The 23112-nt window shown below is 32.7% G+C and overlaps 1 protein-coding gene and 1 long non-coding RNA gene across 2 annotated transcripts; both read left to right on the forward strand.

The window, feature by feature from the left end:
- Positions 1–1638: 1638 nt before the first annotated feature.
- On the forward strand, positions 1639–14345 carry LOC139498941 (uncharacterized). Its single transcript, XR_011658052.1, has 2 exons — positions 1639–1766; positions 13720–14345. It is a non-coding gene; the product is annotated as an uncharacterized lncRNA (long non-coding RNA).
- LOC139499508 (uncharacterized) lies at positions 6466–10779 on the forward strand. Its single transcript, XM_071288218.1, has 2 exons — positions 6466–9277; positions 9892–10779. The coding sequence occupies exon 1, from the start codon at positions 6467–6469 to the stop codon at positions 8555–8557; it is 2091 nt and encodes a 696-aa protein (XP_071144319.1). The 5' UTR covers position 6466; the 3' UTR covers positions 8558–9277; positions 9892–10779.
- Positions 14346–23112: the final 8767 nt, after the last annotated feature.

The following is a 23112-nucleotide window of genomic DNA, read 5'->3' on the forward strand; positions in this document are numbered from 1 at the left end:
GTTTCACCCTACAAATAAGTATACAGCAGTCTTACGGCTTGCAGATAATGATGTTGATGCTTTATTGTATTTACATGGCAATATTTTGACTGGCAGACAAATATATCATTGTATATGGAATTATAACGGCTGGTTGCTATGATATGTCATATCCAAGCTGACTTATTAAATAAATTTAAATAATAAATGATCAACAAAAGTTTTTATATTTTGATTACTGTGGACTTATTTTTTGTCGTGTTTTTCAATTTTAAAACATTGACTTTACGTGGATGATTGATTTCGTGGTTTTTCAAAAGCATGCATACCAGCAAATAGCAATGTGTACTTGAATAAGACTTGTTACTGGGTTTGTCATAACATGATCAACACAACAGGTGCCACATGTGAAGCAGGATCTGCTTACCCTTTCGAAGCACCTGAGATCACCCCAGTTTTGGTGGGGTTGGTGTTGCTTAGTCTTAAGTTTTCTATGTTGTGTTTCGTGTACTATTGGTAGTCGGTTGTTCTTTTTTCTTTATTAGCCATGGCGTTAGCAGTTTATTTTTTGACTTATGTGTTTTAATATACATCTGGGTTCTATCGCCTCTCTTATCTGTGTCTGCGGCACTTACCTGTGTTGGCAGCACGTGCCTGTGTTTAGAAAAAGGTAAGGATTTTTGTCGTCCTTTTTTTCATGGTGTAACATGTCCGTAGAAACCACCATAAATAGAAACGCGCTTTTAACAGGGTAAAAGTAAAAATGATGATGATGATGAACAGTTATGCAAGCTATATTGTAATCTAATGAATACATTTGTTTAAAAACATATTGACAGGCTTTTGGATTATAATGGTTTTTGAATCGTTATCACCGATGACTTAAAAAAACAAGTACAATAACAAACATACCGAACTCAACGGAAAATTCAAAAGAAAAGTCCTTTAACAAATGACAATATCAAAACTCTAACACATCAAACGAATGGAAAATAACTGTCAGATTCCTAAAATGGTACCAGTATCTTTTTTTCGTAGAAAATGGTGGATTAAACCTCGTTTATAACTAACTTATTCTCTCACCTGTTTGACAATCATATATTGTTTCATTATATTGACAACAAAGTGTGAGAAAAACAAACCGACATAATATGTAAAAATGTCAAAAATTAAGAGGTATTATGTATTGTGGAATTGATATCAACTATTTAAGAGATAACTGTATTGTATTTGAAGCTTTGCGGACGTCCATCGGTAGTTTTAATGTCGCAAATTGAGTTTACCTGGCGACGCGGAGCGGAGACAGATAAACGGATATTTGCGACATTAAAACTACCGATGGACGTCCGCAAAGCTTCAAATACAATACAGTTATCTCTATTCTAATTCAAGTTCTCCTAACCCAGCTTAACCTAGTTTTATTGATCCAATTTGAATGTTTACGATGTACGTTTCATGGCTATTTACGTTATCCATCCGCCAAGAAATAGTTCCTTTATCTGAAGTCAAAATTAAGCTTGTGTGAATAAATTTTTATGTCATAGTAATAAGAGGTGAAAAACTATACTTTTAAGAAAATTCACAATTTATTAAACAAGAAATAATAACGTAAATTCCAAGTCCTCTCGGCCAGTTTTATGAACATTGTCAACAGTCATGGCCGATCACGAGTTGTGCGATGAAGATAAACAACAAAATCTACGGCTGTGCAGCGTTCCCTGTTATATTGAAGTTAAAGAGTTGGACAGTTGAATTATGGACTTCAAACTGTTTGTTATACAAAACAGGTAATGACATTTGATTGTTAATTTGTGTGTTTGTCAAATTCAAACAGTGAGTGTTGAAGGAAGTAGATGGATTTGGCGGCAACGGCATTGCATTTGGCTGTGTACACTGATGCGGTTGAACCCGATTTATCACTTCCATTTTCAGTATTGCCAAGCAGAATAGCAGAATAGTAGGATTCCAAACTGGCCTCTGATTTGTGTCCTGTTGTCTTCATTATGTCTGTGTTTGGCACACCTCATTGTGCCAAAACAGTTACAGTTGTAGCCCTCACACAATGGTTTGTGTATATCTGACTAAGTCCAGCACTTTTAGATATGTCGACCATCATGTTGTTCAACAGTCTTTCTCCTATAGGCCTTGATGTGTACCACATCTCATCCTCATAATTTACTTTGGCTCTGTGTTGTTGAAAGAATATATATTGGATGTAGGCTTCCTTTTAGAAAGATATTTCGTCAAGGCAGCAACAGGACAGTCTGGCGTTTTTGTTTCGTACATCCAGCCGGGAAGCCACGGATCGAATCGATCAATCAGATCATTGGATGTCAAAATTCGCGGGCTATGTGGAGATAATCGGGAATTTTCTTATAGGTGGCGCTGTATCGAAAACAAAACAAATATCTCGCTAGCGGCAACAGTCGGTAATACGAGGATAACACGTTACTACCTTGTCATCGTGCCTGTTTGTACGTGTTTTTTTTTAAGATAAATGTCACAGCAACCTGACTGCACAGCTGAAATGTTATTTGTTTTGGAAAATATTGAAATTCAAGTCGTTTTCTCGAGTCAATTTTCCTTTGACTTCTGTGTCTAAATTTATGGCGGGTAAAAACCCAACCTAAATTTAACTGGCACACTTGCATCCCCCTAAACCAATCAAATGGTAGATGCTAAAAATAAATGAATTATATATAAATGCATCAGGGAAACCTCAAAACTACCCAGCATTCATCCCCAGCTTCCGCAATTTCACCTTCAGAAAGCAGTTTCAAGATTACAGATATTTTCCATTATTGCACCCGTTTTGAACCATTTTTAACACCGTTTTTATAGATTTCCTTACAGATACAGTTCACTTAAAGATAACTATATAATATATTATTATTTTTAGATGTTTTAAGACAACAAAAAACATTCCCATACCCATTTATTAGCGAGGTTACACCACAAACCCGAGGCTGAGGCCAAGTGAGGGGACGAACTTGTTAAAAAGTTAATGTGAATTTTCAGTATTTCAGACCAGTTCCTCACTCATATTTTTTCAATTCAGTGATTTGCTCCTTTTAAACACATGAAAGCACGATGTACAGATTATCTGATGTATTTTTGACTTTCTATATTACTAGAGTGGCACAGGTTCTGCTGACTAATGATCCTATTTACAGTTAGGAATACTTTTTATTTGTTCATCTGGTTTTTTTTTGTTGCATTTATGTTTTGATGACTATCTTCATTTACCCATAACCATGTCTGGGCGTAGCAGTTGTAGTAAACTGCACCCAGAGAGAAGACCAGGACCATGTGCCTATTGTAATAATGATCATATATCAAATAGATATATTCATTTAATTCAGAAAGCGAGTGACTTGCCAGATTTTACTAATTTTGTTTCTTCCAGTTATAAACTTTCTGATTTAGACTGCATATGCAGAAAATGTGAGGGTAAGTTGTAAAAAGCTTTTTCCAGAGTACAGAATGATTCCCACACTGAACCAGAGGTTTCCCCATTTAAAAAAATATGTACTGAGACTGATAAGTGTTTTTTGTCCAATTTTGCAGATTCTGAAGGGTGTTCTAGTTCAGATATTCACCATTATACTGAAATCAATGTTCCAGTTTTTGAGAAAGCTTTTTCAGTTTCTATCCAAACAGAGTTTCCAGAATACAGTACCAGTGATACCTTTTTTTCTCATCTTTGTCATTCCCATTATAATAAATTGAACAAATGTATTAACCTAAATGTTGTACAATGTATAGTATGTGACAAATTTTCTGGAAAGAACACTGGTTCATTTAAAACTGTCAGTGAGGATAAACGGGAGCTATTTACTCGTTACTTTAACTTTGATATGCATCTGGAAAATTTAATTTGTTGTCCTTATTGTTACAATAATTTTAATTCCTTTTCTAGATCAGATGCTGCAGAGGACCAGTTGTCCAAAACGACTGAATACTTTTTCAGTTGTTTGGAAAATTTTACAATTATAGACACTGAAAAGGTTACAACAGAAAATATAGATTTATTTTCTTTCAGGTCTGTCCTAGAATCTGTAATAAATTCTTTTGTAGAAGAAAAAGCCTTGCTTTTACCAAATTTATTTGAAAAGTACAAATGTATTTTACATAAAAATGCAAACAAATTAGGCTTATGTGTTGAGCAGAAGGTTTTTTTTTCATCGTCCACAGTGGTTATTTACCATGTTGAAGTCGTGCCTTGGCAGAGCCCTATCATATTATGTGCCAAAAAAAGAAAAATTTAGGGAGAATGATTTACAGGAATGGTACTGATATATTTGGTTGTTTACACGCACTTGTTGTTGAAAATTGTAAATGCATTGAAGATAATAAAAGATTAAAAAAAGAAAGCATTATCCAAGCAGAAAAATTGGCTTCTACTGTATCAGAGGAAAATAGAAAAAAAAACAAGAGCAAAGTCTAGAAGATGCTGTAAAAATCTTAAAAAATTATGTTAAAATATATGTTTCAGATAAAATCAAGATGGACGGACTTCCTGACATAGACAATTTTAATTGTAAAGATGAAATCTTGAAAAACCCCCCTATATTATGGAATTTTATTTTTAGAATTTGTTCTACAGATAATGAAGAGAAAGTACTGAAGAAGTCCCAGTTTAATTGGAATTTGCATTATTCTGAACCTCTTTTTAATATTTTCAGAATGATGCCACGTTTGTACATTTTGAGTTGTATTTTTTCATTTACAGAATTCTCAGTGTGTGCAACCTTTGCATTTATTATGTACAGACATAGCTGATAAGTTTTCTAATTCATCAAGTACATTTCTTTCTATTAATGCTAGATTAGGGGCTGGTATCTCTAAGGACTCTCTTAGAAGGTACATCACTAATAGGTGTAGAGAGTTAGAAAAAAAACAGAGGTATATTTTTTCAGATAGTTTTATTGTAGCCTCATTTGACAATCTTGATAAAAACCAGGCTTACTCTGTAGTATGTGCTGGAAAAGATAGAAGTGGCTTTCATGGAACCACAATACAGACTGTTGTTCCAAAGCCCAGTCAAAAAATGAATATGTTTGATGACTCCAATCTGATTTCTAATCTTAATCATGTTAATCAGACCAGCATCGAACATGACATATCTGAAGTTCCCAATTCCAGAGACCGTAAACTGGAAAAAGGAATTATTCAGAAACTTGTTAATCCAGACGACAAATTTGGATTACCACAAGTAAAAAAGCAGAATAAGTTTTCTGACATGTCACCATCAGATTTAAAAGAAACAGCTTCAGAGATTTCAGAATGGGATGAATTTTATAGAAGTGTTACAAAGTATGGGTTTTCAAAAAACTTTTTCAAAAAAGAAAACATTGTTTTACCAGGTATTAAAACCTTTTTCTCTATTCCAGTTGAATCCACTGAAAAATCAGATTTTTCATCAGTGGCCATATTGGACGAAACAGCAGATAGCAAAGATACAGTATTAAAGGTTTTGAATATTTTATACGATAAATTTCAAGTTGGTCAGTTAACAAATTATGTTATTGTTGTAGGTGATGGAAAGAGTTATGATCATTTGATCAAACTGAAATCTGAATATGGGGAACAAATGGATTGGGTACTTGCCTACCCTGGGGATTGGCATATTTTAAAAAATGTCCTTCCCATATTTGTAAAGATTTATTTTGATGCAGGATTAAGGCAACTTGCTACTAAACATCATCATGGAGCTACGTTAAAAGTTTTAACTGAGTGTAGCAAGTTTGCTGTAACTCATAGGTTTTTTATACAAGCTTGGGAAGCAGTTATGAGACATCAGGTGAAATCCTTTTTTGAATACAAATCATGTGAATCACCTTATGATATTCAAATTTCAGATTTAATACTAAATATTATTTCAGATATGTCATTAGATGAAGAAGAAGATGAGGTTTGTAAAACTGATGTCTGGGAGAAGGTATGTGAGAAAAAAAAGGAGATTTTTACTTTTTTTACAGATGATTTATTAGAAGAATATAAAACTTGGCGTCATGAAAACTCCTCAGTCAACCAAACCTTTGCCTTTTGGGACAATTTTGTACATTTGGATTTTATGGCTTATCTTGGTTTGTTTTTCTCCATACGTAGTAGAAACTGGCACTTGCGCAATGTTTCTCTGAAAAAAATTACTTGTCTATTTCATGCTTTTGATAGGCAAAATTATCAGAGACTAATACCATACCATCTTGCTGATCTCCACACCTTTCCAGAACCTGTTATTCAACATTTTACAGCTGGCTGCTTCTCAGTTTCAATTTCAGGTAAACATTTGTACTCTGTAGCATTAGATGAAGCACATGAAATGGAGATTAATTTAAAGTCAAAAAATGCTCTTAACTCTTTCAGCCAGTCTTCTTTAGCTAACCTCACTTTTTATTTACCTTACAGAGCAAAGACATTGCACAACCTTAAATAAGAATTACAACTTGAAAGAGAAGAAGGTTTATATCAGAGAGAAGGTACAATGTCTTATGTTAAAAATGCAGAAAAAACAGTTTGTGAATACATGTCCAATTTAGAAACATCATCTCTGTTTGACATAAACTGTAATGAACATTTACATCATATTTTTACTAGAACTGAAACTGATCATGAACAAACTGACAGTTTGATAAATTACAGAAAGTATGGTGAGGAAGACATGGCTAACTATTTGAAATGCTTTTTATTTAGGACTTATGAAACAGCAGGAAAGCCTCCGTCTAGAAAAAGAAGAAATTTAAAAACTTTTGCCCCTATTAAAATAACTATTCACAAGCAAAAGAAAGAAATTAAAGATCAAAATACAGTGATTTCTTGTTTAAGGAAAAAAATTGCTTTTTCAAAGCATAGTGGTAATGCAGTCAAAGATTTAGACCAGTTTTTACAGTTACCTCGTGCTTTGTGCGATGCAGAAGGAATTCCAGAAAAGGGTCAAAAAGCCACTGCAGCTAATGTCTTTAAAAATATTTATTCTGATGCTTTTTTATTACAGGTTCCTAAGGCTCCAGTATCAAGTAAAACTACTGTCATTATTGATGGTATGTTTATAATTAATATCAGTCCACTTGCCTCACACCAGACCTTTGGTGATTATGGTGATTTTCTTTTTAATAGATGGATTATAAAGTATTATAATCAATATACAGCAAATGAGGTTCATTTACTGTTTGATGATCCAAATAGGAATGGTGTGAGCCCAAAAGACATTGAAAGAACGCGAAGGAATACAGTTGTACAGGAACCAGTGGTACGTACATGTATTTCCTCTGACACTCCATTGCTATCAAACTGGAGAAATTGTATTGCAGTTCGGCATCAAAAGCGACTTTTGGTTAACTTTTTGTCTGAATATTTTTTATCTCTTTCATTGACTTATTTCTCTACTAACCAATGTTGTTTTGTTACAGCAGGAGGATTTGACGATGACAGAAAAGACAGAGCAATTTCCATATTGAAGGGTCAGGTGGTAGATTATGACTTGGCATCTGGCAATCATGAAGAGGCAGACACTAGAGTATGGTTACATGCATCAGTAACAACAGCAGATCAAGTCATAATCTACAGCCCTGATACTGATGTATTTTTTATAGGTTTGCCACTTGTATCTGATTTAAATAAAACTGTATATGTGCAGTTGAGAGATTCACCATACAACAATTCATTTCTTTCCATGGACAAACTTGTAAAGTGTATTACTTTAAATGATTCGCTTTTGCAGGGAATTGACAGTGTTTTGATATGTATGCAGTTACTTTTTATCTATAGTGGATGTGATTTTGTGTCATATTTCAGAGGTTGTGGTAAGAAGACATTTTTTGATGTATTTAGAAAGCATGCCTCATTCATTGTAGGAAATGGAAGCTTTTCAGATGTTCATGGTCATAATGGCCTTTATTCATTTTACAGGTTGATATGTTCTGTTTATTTTAGTAAACATCGTGCTGCATTTCAGCCTTATTCTACCCCTAAATCATTATTTGATTCTATTTCAGAGGGGGACTTACATGAAAAACATATATCTTTTATTTTAGCTATCAGAGAAAAGCTGTGGGAAAGAGTGGTCACTGAAGTGGAAATGATGCCAAACCATGAAGCCCTCAAACTACACTGGATGCGGTGTTGCTGGGTGTTTGATTATTGGAGTCAGAGCACCAGCAATACCCATGCACTATCTGATTTGTCAAAATGTGGATGGCAAATCACTGATAATAGATTAGAAATTGTTTGGGACACTGTTTTAAATTTTCAGAAAGTCGAGAAAACTGTAGAATGGTATACTAAAGGGTGTGGATGTAAGACTGGATGCAAAACAAATAGGTGTAAATGTAGAAAGGCACAAAATGAAAACTGTGATGGTTTTTGTGGTCCAGGTTGTAAATGTGTAAACTGTTTTAATGTTCCAGATAGTGGAGATCAAGTACTTGATATGTCTATTGACCTTGATGATGTCATTTCAGATGACCCAGAAGAGTTTGAAGATCCAGTTGAAGTTGAACAACCTGAATTAGATGGATTAGTAGAGCAACTTGATCAAACAGATGATTATTGGCTCTTTAGTACTGAAGAGATTTAATTTTTATTCCTTTCCTTGAAATCTTGATTGTCAGTATTATTTGATTCAGTTATATAAACTGCATTTGTATGAAATAATATGATAAATTTGTGGTGTATAAATGTTTAGGATTAAAGAGTTATGTTTTTTATACATTTTTGTATATAACTTTCATGTAAAATTGATAATATTCACTGATATTTTTTTATTTTATTAATATTCATTAGTCATTTTGGTCTTGTTTAACAATTTTTTTGTTTTCAAATTCCTATCACTTAATTTGCAAGTTCCCCTGTTCAAATTTGTTATTGTTAATTCTACTTTTGAACCTCATCTTTTTGTGGATTTCAGGTATTTAGGGGCTTGATTTATTGAAATCTTTATCAAAGAGAGATAACTCTTAAAATTTGAGCTATTGGAAATAACTGCATTAATTATAATCACTATATTTCTTTAGGACTGCTGAATGGCTGTTCTTGGTGTTTATTTTAACTCGACATCAAAGAAGATTAGCAAATATTTATGTATAATTCTAGATTTATAATGTACATGTTTTCATGTCTTTTTTTCAGATAGCATCATCTATTACATGATACTTAGAGATATTTTCCTGTATTATGTTTGTACCATAAATGAGCAAGAACAATTATCTTCACTAATTTGCTTTATGCTTTGTACAAGTTTTAGATCTGTAAAATACTGGTTTGAGAAAATTTTATGTTGGATGTACAGATAATAAAGGTATGTATTATATGATATAAAAATGGAAAGGGCAGATACATGAGTTTGAAAATACAGCAAAATATGTTATTGCTTAATTTCACGGCAAAGTATATCATCAATGTTAATTATATAATTGCCTATTAATAGCAACATATAACATTCAAATATATTTGAATGTGGACTTAATCTTGTTAATCAGTTCAGAGATTAATGCAATTTCACAAATAATTTGACTAGCAACTTTTAACAATATTGATTAGAAGTACACATTTACTTATTATATGATTTGATTGGACTCAAGATCTGAGAGTTTTCTTACTTGTTAACAGAATAAGGCCTTGTAAATATATATTATTTTTTTATTGATAAGGATTGAATTGTAATTTCTTGTAATTGAATATCATTGTATGTTTATAAATATGTATATCAGTTACTAGTTTTACAACTTGTAACTTGTACTTTTATCAAGCTAATCTGAAGAAAAAAACTGATGGTGTTGTTGGATTTAAAATGAAAATTATGACAGCTAAGCAGTTTATTGTATTTGTCTGCATGACATGATAATAAGAGGGGCATATTGATACTTGCCTTGCAAAAAGTTATAAAATGTTCTTTTTTATTTTTTATTTTAGGTAAGTGAATTGGAATATAGAGATATTGGTTTGCTGTCTTTGAAGGACTTTCCATGGATAGTGAATGAACATTTTAATCAAAAATAAGATATATGATATCTTGCATTGTATTTTTCTCTATATGTTTATGTAATTTGCCACTTTTAAAAAATAATTTTAAATTCTTGGAAAATCATAATTTTCCTCTGATAAGAGACAAAATTAAATTAATAAAAATCTGAAGAGGTTTAAATGTGCTAAAAAATTTTTTAATTTAATACATTACAAGATATTCTTTTAAAAATTCAAAGGAGAGAAGTTTTTAAAGATTGAATGTTAAGTATAGTTAACAAAAACATGTGTTTACCTAGAAAGATGTGCTCTATTACATGTCATTCTTTGATATCTTATTTCATGTTTTAATGATACAGGTAATATTTTGTGTTGTCTTATTTGTGAATGCTGGTCATTCTGTATCGTCTTGGGAAAGTTGGTATTGCACCTTTAGTACCTCTATTTGTGAATGCTGGTCATTTTGTACCGTCTTGGGAAAGTTGGTATTGCACCTTTAGTACCTACTGTGAATGCTGGTCATTCAGTCTTTTTTTGTGAATGTTACCAGTTCATTATTTATTGATGTAATAATCTTCTTTTCATACATCATGTACATGTATTTGTGACCAGATCTGGCAGATATTCATGTTTTTTTTCAAAAAGATTTTACTAAAACAGGACAAACATAACTTTTTTTGTGTTTTATTTGAAAAATAATAAACCTCTTATTTGGTCCAACAGATATTTGGCTCTTTTTAGGTGATCTTCTGAAATGTGGCAAGTTGTATAAGATGTGTATAGTACCATGTGTTTCAATTTACAATTTTCTTGTAGTTCAATAAATTGTTCATCATATATTCTCATTCTTGTTTTCTTTTTGTGTATGCATCAATACATACATGCATATTTAAGAAATATCCAGCAGTTGTTAGAAAATGAGTACACACCAACTTTATATGACAATTGAAGTTAATCTCAGCAACCTGGTAGATATTAAGACTTTGAAATTGGTTTAAAAATGTATTGGCTGCTTTTTTCTGCTTCTATATCTTAAGATTGGAAAAATCAATTGTAACCTGCTCATTAATGGATGTGAACTATTGCTGTATTTGATATATTTTAATCATAAACCATAGTTTGTGTATCCTAGAAATACTTTTGTTCCATAAAAGAAACATTTCTGGTAGTTAAGTCTTTTTTGGTGAAATTAAAGGAATTGTGAAGAAAAAAATATTTGGTCTATCATAAGAAGAACTTTTTACCATTTCAATCATTATTATAGATATAGGTGAATGTGGTATGATTGCCATTGAAAAAAATCCACCTGAGACCAAAGGATGAGAAAGTAAAAAAGGAAGGTCACTGAACTGCCTTCAACAATAAGCAAAACCCATACCATATGATGAGCTATAACAGACCAAATTCTTGCAAATCTTATCATAATACAAGACATTATTCAATTGATGCATATAACTAGACAGTACAAAACTGGATTTCAATAGACTCACTGGCTTCTGTTTTTATTGGTTGACTAGTATATTATATGACATTCAAGATAATTAATGTCAATGTTGTTTGAAAAATCTGACATGATTTATGAGTAATTGTTTACATGGTAGCTCTAAAGGTACTACCTACTATTATTTGCTCTTAAGACTACTTAATGGTTGATTTTGGCTGGGACACAGAACAGAGTGTGAACTGCTGGAGATTTGTTTACATTAAAAAGAACCTCAATAAAAAGGTTGTTCCTGAGAAGATATTTCCTAGATCTTCATAAAATTAATTCTATTTACTAACCAAATATTGCTGTACATTCAAGCATAGAAGAAAAACAATATTCAAATGACAGATTAATTTCACAGCCCCCCACTCCTACCACACACACACAAAAGTAATATATACATCATGACAACACAAAAACACAGAACTTGAATATCAGAGAGTGGGAAAATCAATATGCATGTGTGCAAATTCATAGCCTGGGTATAGTTGAAACTGATAGTGAATTTGATAAAAGAACAAATAAACAATAAACAAAACATTTGTGTACCTGTACTAAAAATATGGAATTAATAAAAATTATAATATTGTTATAATTTTTAAAATTGGTTGTGTCCTAATGTCTTGCTTAAAAAGGAAAAATAAATACCAACAATTGTCCCAATTAAATTTTGAGAAACTGTTCAGTGCCAAATATGTAACAAAACACCATAGAAGGTTATTATATTGAAAAAAAAATAAGAAAGAGGAATAATATTCTTTCATTTCGGCATCATCAGGGAAACGTATTTTTCTCGTGAGTATTAGGGAAAATCCAGAGGTGTTACGAAGACCGGGATTCCTACCGCTTCGAGTCAAATTCTGACTTTAGGACTGGCACTGATAACTGACACATTTTCATCCCTTAACAAATATCCTTCTTTTATTAACATAAACACAATCTGTAATAATTTTTCTACTGAAAATAAATGAAATACGACCAGCATATCACCATTTAAGGGAATAAATTACTATTTTCTAGGGTGTCAACGCCGGAAAATACTGATTCAACTTTTGTCAGGACATCATTTTTACGTCACATTGTGAATTCTGAGCGGAATCGCTTAAAACGGAGATAAACAATGTTCCAAGTAAACATTATGATGCTTGAATACCAACATAGAATCGACACATAAAGAGCAAAAACGGAAAATTCATTCCCGATTTTGCAGATCAAAAACGTCATTTTGTTTACGTCTAAATCACGTGATCAAAAACGTCTAGAGGAACTCTCCTGCGTCACTGGCTTCCCGGCTGCATCCTAGGTTTTATAATGTTTTGATTGTCATATAGTCCCCCTTTATGATTCTTTGTCGTCTCACTCACTGCCATCTCTACATAACGACGACCACAATCATCTGATTTAACAACAAATGTTTTGTCAGTGAAAAACCTTTGGTTTTCCCGGCCCCTCCTTCCAAAACTCAAAACTAGGTAAAACCAAATTTTTCTTTGAAGAGTCTTAGGGTTTTGAGTTGATAAGGCATCCGATGACCTCAGTTTATGTAAATCACCTTCTGAAATGGATGAATGATGTTTGGTCCTGTCCATTCCTTCCCTCTGAACCTTCTTTATCATGGCCAAAAACATTTTATTTGATTTAAGGAAAGCTGAATCATCAGACATGATGGAATACGTCTTACTAAAAGGCGGTACCCTAAGGTGTCTATTTATAGATGCCCGGATCCCAACTAAAGTACTCTTGGCATAGTATTCTCCGTCTGTATTTCGGACCTCAGCATATAATTCAGTCAAGGTATCATTCAATTGTTCAATTGTATAATTTTCAAAGGTTGCATCTTTCTCTCTATCGGTTAACCACTCTGAAATTTAGAATTATGATACATGTATTGAAATTATTGTACTTTGTTTATGCAATGTATGCATGTGGCAAAAAATCAACAGTAAAACTACCGATGGATGTCCAAAAGCTTCAAATACACTAACATATGTATATCATCAATTTATTTTTTCAATACCCATCTAAAAACTTGCACTTTTTACAAAAAATGTTCGTTTTGTCAGTGTTTTTCATGCGTTCTTAATGCAAGAAAACACTTAGCTTATGTACAAGCATGACATGTAGTCATAAACAAGCGAAATTTACTTATGACATTTATTTGACATTGTATGATATAGCGTGTAAATTGTTGAACAATGAACAATTAAACATTGTGTAGTCTAATTTGCCTTTCTTTTTTTAATTTAGCATTAAAACAATGACTAGAATAAATTTCTTTATATATTTTGCAGGTGCTACATGTAGATAAAAATGGAAGTCCATTAAACTGTGTGAAACTAAGCAGCATGCGAATGATGTACATATACCATACAAGTGCAACACATAATTAAATTGGATATGAAAAATTCATATAAAAGGCAATATTGGAAGATGTGATGGAAGAAAACATTAAAATCTATAAATAGAAAGGACCAGTTGATCAAGATATAGTGTTATGAAACATATGCATGATGTACATGAATGCTAATTGCCATGAAGAAATTGAGGAAGTTTTATAATTGCTTGTTGAATTGGTTGTGGATTTCAAGGTATCTTGTGTAATACCATTAATAGGAAGATACGTGTGCAAACATGATGTTGGGATGTATAACAGTATTTTAAATTTAGTACATTTCATGAAATAATATTAAAGTGAACCAGAAATTCCAATCTTATGCATGCAGAAATATAAGACGAAAACATAATGTAAATTTGTACAATGAACACTTGCATTTGCAGGAATTTAGCGTTTGCAATGTATAACGTTTAGTTTTATGGACAGTATACCATGGCCAAAATGGACAGTTAGCAGTGATTGCGGAAACTAATATAAGCTACATGTAGATTGATTTTGTTAATGATTACAATTACATTTTTTTATGTTGTTTTTTTTTAAATGAAAAGGAATTCCGAATACATACAAATCTTTATTATGGATCAATTTATTTTTATTTTAACACATACGCTTAAATATCTATACTCCATATTTAGTTTGCTTCTTAGTAGATTTGCTCAGTGCCTCGTCTAGTATATTTTCTTTCTCATTTGATGATATTATCGGGAACCTCCCGCCAGTTGTCTTCTCTTTGTTTTCTTCTGCTATACTGTCAACCACCTCCATCATGTCAATTAAATCCTGATCTTTTTCCGGATCATTCACCAGTTCCACTGTAATAAATATGAACTGGCTTTTTACTGTAAATTCAGAAATTATTAATTAGTGCGATCTTGTAATTTTATACATGAGGCGTTTTAAATTTTTGCAATTTTAAGAAAAATCCTGTTTAATTTGATTCATATAAAAAAAAAAAAGCAAGTTTTATTTTTTTAGTGATTATGACCAGGGCTGTCACTGTTATCACAATAATTTAAACGTCGCAATAATTAATGTACATTGTATTTATAGTACATTCTGCTTTTGTCACTTGATGTGTCAATTTTTTAAAAAGTCTAACATTTTTTTTTATTGAAGAAGCCATAATTGCCTCGTTCACTGTGTTTAGAGCCCCCCCCCCCTTTTTCCTTGAAAAATTTGGTTGCTTACAATATATATAGAGAATCACTGAAGCATAACCACAGCGGGACCCCTCTAATACAGTCAGTGGGTCCCCTCAAATTTCTCGATCTACCACTGTAGTTTATAATTTGGGATCAAAGAAAGTAGCATCTTTTTGCAGAATTTTTTAATGATAATATTACACTGAAATCATGATTGAAAAATTTATATTGAGTTTGATTCGCATTAGATTTACCTGCGTCGCCAGGTAAACACAATTTGCAACAGTAAAACTACCGATGGACGTCTACAAAGCTTCAAATACAATACAGTAATCTCTTTATTAGAAACTTTGCGTTATACATGTATCCTCAATGACCCCTTTAGCACCTCCAGCATTTTTCCCTGAATTTAATTTGACAAAAAAAAAAAACTTTTTCCCAAAGCCAAACACAGAGAAAGGAATAAAAAGTTTGAAACAACTAACAGTGATCAATATTAGAACATGGATTTTAAAAGGAAAGTGAATTATGAAGTGCAAAATTAAAGAAAGCCTGACCTGTTCCCGTTTATTGTTACGGGATGTACATGTAGGGTGTTAAAATGTTTGACATGCTCTAGCCTAGGAAGAAATGATGGTAGAAAAGTATAAAAGGGTCAAGGTATAAGCTGTGCAGATTAAAATCTGCTTAGAAATTGTTAATTTGAAACCTACAAGCAACTCCATCAGTAGGGTTATCACTCAAAACACCACTTGTGTCTACGTCGTCTGCTGTCACTGTCGTAGGTTCATGTTGATCGGCTTCTTGTAAATCCCCTGTTGTTTCTTCGGTTACAGTTAGATCAGCTGATTTTAACCCATCCAAAACATCTGTTTCCAAGTGGAAATTTGGTATCAACGGGCCTGAAAGATCATGTTCTGTCATGTCAAAATCGTCGTCTGACGTAGCCATTGTTATCAGTTATTGTTTTGCGAAGTATTTATGTCACAAGATTCATACGCAAGGAATTTTGTGAAGCGGCTTCGACGGGTACATTGTAATTGTACGATTGACAAGAGCCAATGAGAAAGCATGTTACATAAAGATTGCATTAGAAATACAAGTATTGTGTGAAAATGTGCGCCTTATACAATATCTGTAATAGTCCCAAGCCTCTAAATTTGACGATCTGGATTCGTCTACATGTCCATTTAATTCTGAAGAAATAGAAATAAATAAAGGTGCCAGCTGTTGAACAAACAGTTAAATGCTGACGTCAACAAAAGCATGATGTCGGACATCATATACACAGTATCGATTTGCTAAGTCAGTGTTTGTTATATCTATTTTGCGTGACTGTATTTATGCATCCCGACATACTTTGAACGACAAAATTATTTCATGTCTACCTGTACGAATTTCAAACGCGCAATTTTACACCAGTACCCATACCCTCCTTCCTTGATGGGTGCATTTTACATAGACAAATATAATCGTATAATATAATCAAAATGAGGATGTTAATTTGATGTATGCCTTTTTGTGCTTTTTCGTTACATTTGTTGTTTTTATAATGATTAAGATGATAACACAATGTTGACTGCTGTACCCCTATTTTTGACATTTTTACCTATTATGTCTGTTTGTTTTGTTCACGCATCGGTGACTATATAATGGAATTTGATGCGACTGTCATACAAGTGAGAGGTTTAGCTAGCTATAAAACCAGGTTAAATCCACCATTTTCTACATTTGAAAATGCCTGTACCAAGTCAGGAATATGACAGTTCTTGTCCATTCGTTTTTGATGCGTTTTGTTATTTGATTTTGCCATGTGATTATGGACTTTCCGAATTGATTTTCCTCTGAGTTCAGTATTTTTGTGATTTTACTTTTTGGTACTTGAATACTTCATTAATAACAGATACATGATGCTAACTACTTCTCAATCTGCAAACTACCCAGTCTTATATAAAATATTGCTCTGATAGGAGGACTTGCCTTGATTGGTAACATAGTACTGTCATCGATTTAATCTGGTGGCATAAGGTTGGATTCGTCCTTATCATTTTTACTCCTTTGGGTTATGTACAAAAGTATAATCCTGGTATCCCTGATGAGTTTATTGTCAAGTAAAATCGTATGACCGTGACAAGAAATTCGAATATATTGTAAGGAATTATTGCACAGAAAACAGCCTATTGATTTTCTCGATGAATATAAGATATATTCATATTTTTCTTACTTATGCTTCTGTTTTGTTCATTTCGAATAATGAATTGTTGAGCTCGATATTGTCATATCGTATTATGCCATTTATGTTAATGTTTTATTTATTGCATTCAAAGCGTGCATGACATGATTATATCATTGTTTGAACCTGTCATTCAATAGAATGCCAGGCGTTTTCAAACATTTAATCCTGCAAAAGAGAGGCGAAAGATACCACAGGGCTGTCAAATTAATAAGTCTAAAATAAACTGACAATGCAATGGCAAAAAAAGAAAAAAAAAAGTACCCAAAAGAAAAACAACAGTATACAAACTCTTCATAGAACACCAATGACTGAGCAACACGAACCCAACCAAAACTGGAAGTTATCTCACGTGCTCCACTTGTGACATCCTTCGTGATCCTCATATTAGTAAAACCTAGCGTTTGTTTAAAAAGTAAGGTCACGATCGGGCACAGGTGGATGGGATTGTAGTTACGATGATTGGATTATATTGGATTATATCTGTCGTAATATATGAAACAGGTATCCTTAACGACCAACCAACTTTTAATAGCGTCCGTAATTTGCTTTTCGACGAAATTATTTCAACTTCACCACTGGGAACTCTCGGTTAAATATCTTCTTGTAGATGAAGAATTTAAAATGTATTGTATTCTGTCAACCCTTTATCTATCGAAGGAAACATCTGTATAACCAGACATTTATTTATATTGATTTTTGTAAGTGTAAAAGTGTATTAATCTACAGCCGTTTAGCAATGCTATCAGACTTTTCATATTCATCCAAAAGTGAGTAAATGGAATAAGTGTCATTTGTTTGAAGACGTTTCAAACTTCGTTTGTGTCCATCAACTTCAAAACGATAACTAGATCCCTTGAATAACTTATACTGATCAGAAGATGTATGTTCATTTTCATCAATAGACAGTCTCCAATATAAGAGACTAGAAGAATATTCATGACGAAAATCATTTTTTGTTAAACATGTGTTATTGGTATTCTTCTATTTTTTCTGCTTATAGTTTCTTTTCATATTTTTTGCCCAAACACAAAAAATAATAAAACTGACTATAAAGGTAATTTTTTCTATATGTATGCTGAAATGTTTTCGATTTTTTTCTTTCTGATGCCTATCAAATATTTTAGTTTTCAAGATACATCTGAAGGAGACATGATAGTTGAAAGATATATGTGTTTATTAAATTAAACACATTGCGGTACAACAGCACAAAGAATGACGTTTAAATATAAGTCCCCTAATGATCTCCATCAACGTCCACACAACGTCATGTGAAGTTCATGTGTTTTTCACCATTTTCCGAGGATGCAGAAAGTGGTTTAATATAACGAATAAACTTTATATGATTTTCCCTGAAATGGATAAAAGAAAGGAATTTTTTCATTGAAAATAATGTCTCTACTATAAATTATGTCACTTCATTCGAATATATGACTGAGATATTGTCACTTAAACAAAAAGCATAAACAATACGATTGGGTGTAATCTCTGAATTTTTCTTAACTGAATGTTGAGGGATGAAATGCGTATAACCTGTCTTTACTTTTCTCCATTTTATGACATGCATGAAGTGTAAGTACCAAGGACTCAATTCCCCAGTATTGGTCTAAGTCAGAATTTTCTTTTTGTGTAAAATAAGCATGTTCATCAAGGACGTAATTTCTTGTTCGGCTAATTTGATATTGGACCCTTAAAGCAAATAACATTTTCATACAGATGGATCGTTGCCTCGTTTTGTCTTATCCTCAAAGAAATCCTAATAATGATCAGCTCTTATCAACGAATTCACAGAGTAATCATGATATTCAGAAGATGGGTGCACCAATTTAAATCAGCGCAAATACGGTAAGTTATATATAGTACTCGTCTCGGTGGTATATATCTGTATTGATGAAGCTATTTCAGAAAAACACATTCTGCTATATGCAGCTGTCGACATCCATGTGTACAAAAATTTTAGCGTTTTACAAATTGCGATTTGACTTATTGCCTCCTCTAAGTCAAGAAATGGATATGAGTTCTGATCATTGTGTTTTCAATTCTAGTTTCTCTTTCTCTGCTGAATCCTCTGTAAAAGACGAGAGCTCAATCCCTTCATCGAAGTGTTTCTTTGTATCAATACTCATTTGTGCGTTTGAATGCACCGTAGATATCGCGGTCGTTAGAGCTGCTTTTGTTTATTTTGGGCGATGCATTGATGGTGATAATTTAATGAGGTAGGTTTTATATTATTAGGATCATAGTTAAAAGTAACCGAAACCTAAGTCTGTTTATTTCATGAAATAAAAGTGGAATGGTGTTTACGTCCACACTGTTTACATGACCCATGACCATACATTCAGAAAGGGGGAAGGGGGTTGCCAAGACAATTAAAACAAGCTTTCTTTTGCTTATAAATATCAAGGCGTTCTTTCTGATCAAATACTTTCATACATGTGTTTGAAGTATGTGACTCTCCGGGGAAAATACACGGTTCTCTCTTGAATACGTCTACCTCACTTTTATGTGACTTTTTGTTTCGTGTGTTAATTTTAAAGACATACTATGCTATACAATGATCCATCTAATGTTAGATTTCGTCCGGTTTCTTGTATACTTATCTCATTTGTAATTTAGAAATAATTGCAAGGTTTTCTATTAACGCGAATAATGCAACTGGCTTAGAATTGCAGTCATAAGAACCCGCATTCTGTAACATAAATATCTGTATGCAGCTTTTCCAGAAATTGCAATAATTAATCCTGCATTTTTGTTCATTTAAAAAAATCGCAATAATGCGATTAGGTAATAATTGCAATAATAAGAACATGCATTCAGATATTTGAAAGATATATCTGTATGCAGGTTTTACAGAAATCGCAATAACATAAATAGTCAATATCGCAATTTTTTTTCATTTTTCTAAAAAAAATTGCAAACATAAATGCCTACAGAAAGTTCTGAATTTACAGTAAGCGTTTTAAAGTATGTTCACATGTTATATTTTTCGTACTTTATATAATTTGTTAAGCATTTAAAGAACATGTATAAATACTGCAACATAAGATTCACGACGTCATATAGTGATCCCATGTCTCTAATGAAAGTTTCTGACTTGTTATAAAATGTACAACATAAGTGAAACGTATTGAAAGGTGTGGTAGAGCTAATATAGTCTGCATTTATTTTTGAATGATCCTTCGAATTTGTCCAAACGCCAGATGTAATAAACCTATAGCTAACACGCGTCTAGCATATTGAATTATAATCCTGGTACCATTGATAACTAGTTGCTCTAATTCGGATGTCTTAATGCAATCTGTAAAATTCGTTAGATTTAATATTTTCGAATCTCCACTAAAACTTTGTGATAGTGCACCTATTACTGATTTTGTAGACAATTTCGACTAATCGCGAAACCAAAACATTTGGAAGAAAAAAAAAAATGTTAGATAAATATTTGTATTATTTTTTACTCTTTGAGATACAGAGTTAAACAGCGTAAAGAGTAACGATGTTATTGTAATTGTAAACACTATGTTCCGTATTTAGCCAAATTTGCCATGATAATTCATAACATGGTATATCTTTTCAATATGCCAATGAATGTTGTGACCAAGATAAGGACAACTGATGTTTTGCTTCAAACTGTTGATATTTTATGAAAGCTACTTGTCATATATTTCCTCAAACTATGAATAAAATACCAATGTTGACCAAGTACATACTATATACGAAAATGCATAAGATATTATAATGCAAACACAAGAAACCGTCCTGCTCTTTAGTGTTCTGCTTATTGCGATACTATATTTTCATCATGACATTACATACACGTTGCACTTGCAAGGCTGGAATTAGTTTGCAAGTTTGCGCTTTTTTGGAAAAACGTCCTCATTTCATACCTTCCCCTTTAGATCAAACGCATATTACGGTCGAAAAGGCAACTTGATTCGCATTATAATCTAAACATTATAAGAACTAGAAAATGCACGCGAATTCACAATACAATTGTGCCGGTAATGAAACAAGAAGTGTGTCTGTGTAAAAACACAAAAGAGGAAGGGGTGTGGACGTCAAGTGCCTGTGTTTACACCAAAAAGGGTGAATAGTACTTCCATACGTTCAACGTTCATAATTTTCGAGACAATGGAGTCATCCAAAGAAGTCAAAAAAGGACATGGCCTATTTAAAAATGGCATGGCGTCTATCCATGCTAGACATGCTTGGGGGAAACACTAGTCCGTTTCATTGTTGGCCAGTTCTGCGCATAAGTTAAAAGGATAGACGTTTCATTTAGCAAGATGGTGAATTTACAATACAATACAGGGTCCTTATAGTCTAACAATTTTTGTTCCTATTCTTCCTTCTTACTTTCACTTGGACACGCCTGAGTATGCATGAAAGCGTAAAAGAGATTGATCGGTCACTGCATTTTCTCATGATTGATGATATTGGTTCAAAAACAAAGTAATGAAGAACAAAACACCTCATATTTACATCTTATCACAAATATGTACGACTTCATATAGTTTCAGAATAGTTGCGGCTCAATGAAATCGGGATATGAGCAACGAAGCAGCCTCATCTAAATTTGATCTCTTGCTTTAGACGAAGCTGTCAAAACATTTTTGTTAGTTTTTATAGTGATTAAGATTATTATTTTGATATATGACGCATTTTGTCTGTTTGTTTTGTTCACAATAATGGATTTGTTTGACTATCATACAAATGAGTGGTTTTAATAGCTATAAAACCAGTTTTCATCAAATATTTTCTACATCAGAACATGCCTTTTCCAAGTAAGAAATATGACAGCTGTTATCAATTCGCTTGATGTATTTGAGCTTCAGTTTTTCCGATATTACTATGGAAGTTCCGTTTCAGTTTTCTCCGGAGTTATAGGTATTTTTTATGATTTTATTTTTTATGAGTGAGGTTAATGCCATTGAAATTGAGATGTTTATCAGAAACTGCAGATCATCAGCAGAAGACTTTACATAGATTTGTTATACATCTGTTAAATTGAGCGTAAAATTTAACACTTCAATAAAATCTATAAAAAAACAATGATCCTATTATTGGCATGAGTACTAATTAGACAACTCTCCATCCAACTCACATATTATAGGTCAAAGTTCGGCCTTAAATCGAAGTCTCGGCTCCCAAGGCACATCCAGCTATAAAGGATCAGACCATGACTAATGTAAAACAATTCAAACAAGAAACAATCAGTTTGATCTCTTTTAAAAACATAAAACAAGAAATACTTAAAACCACGTCCACTGGGTCGATGCCACAACTGGTGAAGTTTTTATTCCCAGACGGTAACACAAACCCAGTAGTCAGCACGTCTGTGTTGTCATTGATATAGTCATACTTATAAAGACATGTAAGCTGTGAACAAAACTTTAGATGTTTTTGAAATACTACGGCTTTTCTAACTCAGGAATAGATTACCTCAACTGTATATAGCAAATCTTTTAGGAATTGTTGGTCCTCAATGCTTTTCAAATTCTTACTTAATTGACCTTTTCATCTTTGATTCGATCGTCACTGGTGAGTCTTTTGTAAACTAATGAGCATCTGGCGCAAATATTAAATTCAATCTTTGTATCTGTGATGAGTTTATTATGAATCCCGTCAACAAACGACAACCACTGAATATCAGGTTCCTGACTGAGGACAGGTGCAACCATATGAAACGGGATTAAACGTTATAATAGGCGCTAACCCTCAACTCTACCCGGATACAAAGATGTTATATTACCACATAGAAAGACATTTTATAACATATCACTGTTACACTTATGTCAGGTTTCCATTCTTCATCCTTCCTTTGAAAAACTTGAAACGGAAATACCAAAGACCATCGATCCGACATTTTATCTTTTATCTTATTCATAAAACGTTCAAGTACAAATAATACTTAAAC

Source organism: Mytilus edulis, chromosome 12 (assembly GCF_963676685.1).
Source record: "Mytilus edulis chromosome 12, xbMytEdul2.2, whole genome shotgun sequence".
Classification (NCBI taxonomy): Eukaryota; Metazoa; Mollusca; class Bivalvia; order Mytilida; family Mytilidae; genus Mytilus; species Mytilus edulis.